The sequence below is a fragment of the Pseudorasbora parva genome, chromosome 17 (genome assembly GCF_024679245.1).
Source record: "Pseudorasbora parva isolate DD20220531a chromosome 17, ASM2467924v1, whole genome shotgun sequence".
Taxonomy (NCBI): Eukaryota; Metazoa; Chordata; class Actinopteri; order Cypriniformes; family Gobionidae; genus Pseudorasbora; species Pseudorasbora parva.
In genome coordinates this window covers 1,238,394-1,240,893 of record NC_090188.1, presented here as the reverse complement: position 1 = coordinate 1,240,893, position 2,500 = coordinate 1,238,394, and the positions used below count along the sequence as shown (strand labels likewise).

The window sequence follows — 2,500 nt, the reverse complement described above, 5'->3', positions numbered from 1 at the left end:
GAGGTCATTAACGCTTGACCTGTCATTAGTGCATATACACACACGTTGTACCTGTGTGAGTGTGTGTTTGAGTGAGTGTGTGTGTGTGTGTGTGTGTTTGAGAGTGTGTGTGTAGGCATGTTTTTGTGACATATGAGGACCCAAATGTGTATAATGCCATGGGTATGACACAGGTATTACAGGAGAGGGTGAAATATGAGGACATTACCCATGGCCCCACTTTACAAAAGGCTTATAAATCACACAGGAGGAGTTTGTTTTGTGTCTATGTGTGTGTGTGTGTGTGTGTGTGTCTGTGTGTGCGTGTGTGTGTGTGTGTGTCTGTGTGTGCGTGTGTGTGTGTGTGTGTGATGTCTCACCTTCAGGATCAGGTCTTTGGCCGAGGCGGACATGAGGACTCGGTCACACCAGGCGGGACATCGAGTGTTCATATACTGCTTTCCCTGACTGCAGTCCTCACTGTACGGATAACTGCAGGAACACACACACACACACACACTATTAATCAAACACAATCTCTCTCTGTGTTTTTGTGTGTGTGTGTGTGTGTGTGTGAGTGTCTGTGTGTGTGTGTGAGTGTCTGTGTGTGTGTGTGAGTGTCTCTATATTTTCAAACCTATGTTAATTTATTTCTCATTTTGAGATTATCCACTTTAAATAAAATAAATTACGAATTATTGCAGACAATTATTTGAGTAAAATTACTGTGATAAATGTCTCTAAACGTGATTTAAATCACACATATATATTATACTTTCTTCAAAAATGTGAGATTTCCCTCGCACAAAAACTACTGTGATAAAAATGTTTTTTCATTATTGTAAATATTTTCTAAAATATGAGTTTTTCAAAAATGCGCTCTCTCTCTCTCTCTCTCTCTCTCTCTCTCTCTCTCTCTCTCTCTCTCTCTCACACACACACACACACACACACACCATCAGTATCACACACACCATAAGCATCACACACACACGCCATCAGCATCACACACACACGCACACCATCAGCATGACACACACACACACACACCATCAGCATCACACACACACCATCAGCATCAAACACACACACACACCATCAGCATCACACACACACACACACCATCAGCATCACACACACACACACACACACACACACCATCAGCATGACACACACACACACACACACACACCATCAGCATCACACACACACACACACACACCATCAGCATCAAACACACACACACACACACCATCAGCATCACACACACACACACACACACACACACACACACCATCAGCATGACACACACACACACACCATCAGCATCACACACACACACACACACACACACACACACCATCAGCATGACACACACACACACACCATCAGCATCACACACACACACACACCATCAGCATCAAGCACACACACACCATCAGCATCACACACACACACACACACACCATCAGCATGACACACACACACACACACACACACACACCATCAGCATCACACACACACACACACACACACACACACACACACACACACACACACACACACACACACACACACACACACACACACACACACACACACACCATCAGCATGACACACACACACACACCATCAGCATCACACACACACACACACACACACACACGCCATCAGCATGACACACACACACACACACCATCAGCATGACACACACACACACACACACACCATCAGCATCACACACACACACACACACACACACCATCAGCATGACACACACACACACCATCAGCATCACACACACACACACACACACACCATCAGCATCACACACACACACCATCAGCATGACACACACACACACACCATCAGCATGACACACACACCATCAGCATCACACACACACACACACACCATCAGCATGACACACACACACACACACACCATCAGCATGACACACACACACACACCATCAGCATGACACACACACACACACACACACACACCATCAGCATCACACACACACACCATCAGCATGACACACACACACACACCATCAGCATGACACACACACACACACACACCATCAGCATCACACACACACACACACACACACACACCATCAGCATGACACACACACCATCAGCATGACACACACACACACACCATCAGCATGACACACACACACACACACACACACACACACACACAGATATTCAAGCGTAACTATAGCGAAATTGAAAAAAATTTAGGAATATGATATCTTCAGTTAAATGTTAACCACCAAAACCACAATGTGTCCCAGACTGTGAACATGTTTTATTCTGCTTTATTACGCGGCTCTGTGAAATACTTGACTCTGATTGGTCAATCGCCCATTCCAGCGGTATGTTATTTCCAGGGGTCCTGATCGCTCTGGAGGGGTTTATTCTGAGATAACAACCGGCTGGTGGACATTATCCCTGACTTAAACTTGGGCACTTTAACATGAGCTCAATGAGATTCTGGAGCCGCTCTAGTG

The 2,500-nt window shown here is 45.4% G+C and overlaps 1 protein-coding gene across 1 annotated transcript in view; it reads right to left on the bottom strand.

Moving 5' to 3' along the window:
* Nucleotides 1-2,500, bottom strand: part of LOC137045570 (uncharacterized) — a 222,882-nt gene that overhangs the window by 3,079 nt on the left and 217,303 nt on the right. Inside the window, exon 15 of the mRNA XM_067422277.1 lies at nucleotides 360-471. Coding sequence (XP_067278378.1) covers nucleotides 360-471 — 112 coding nt within the window. The remainder of the gene's footprint in view (nucleotides 1-359; nucleotides 472-2,500) is intronic.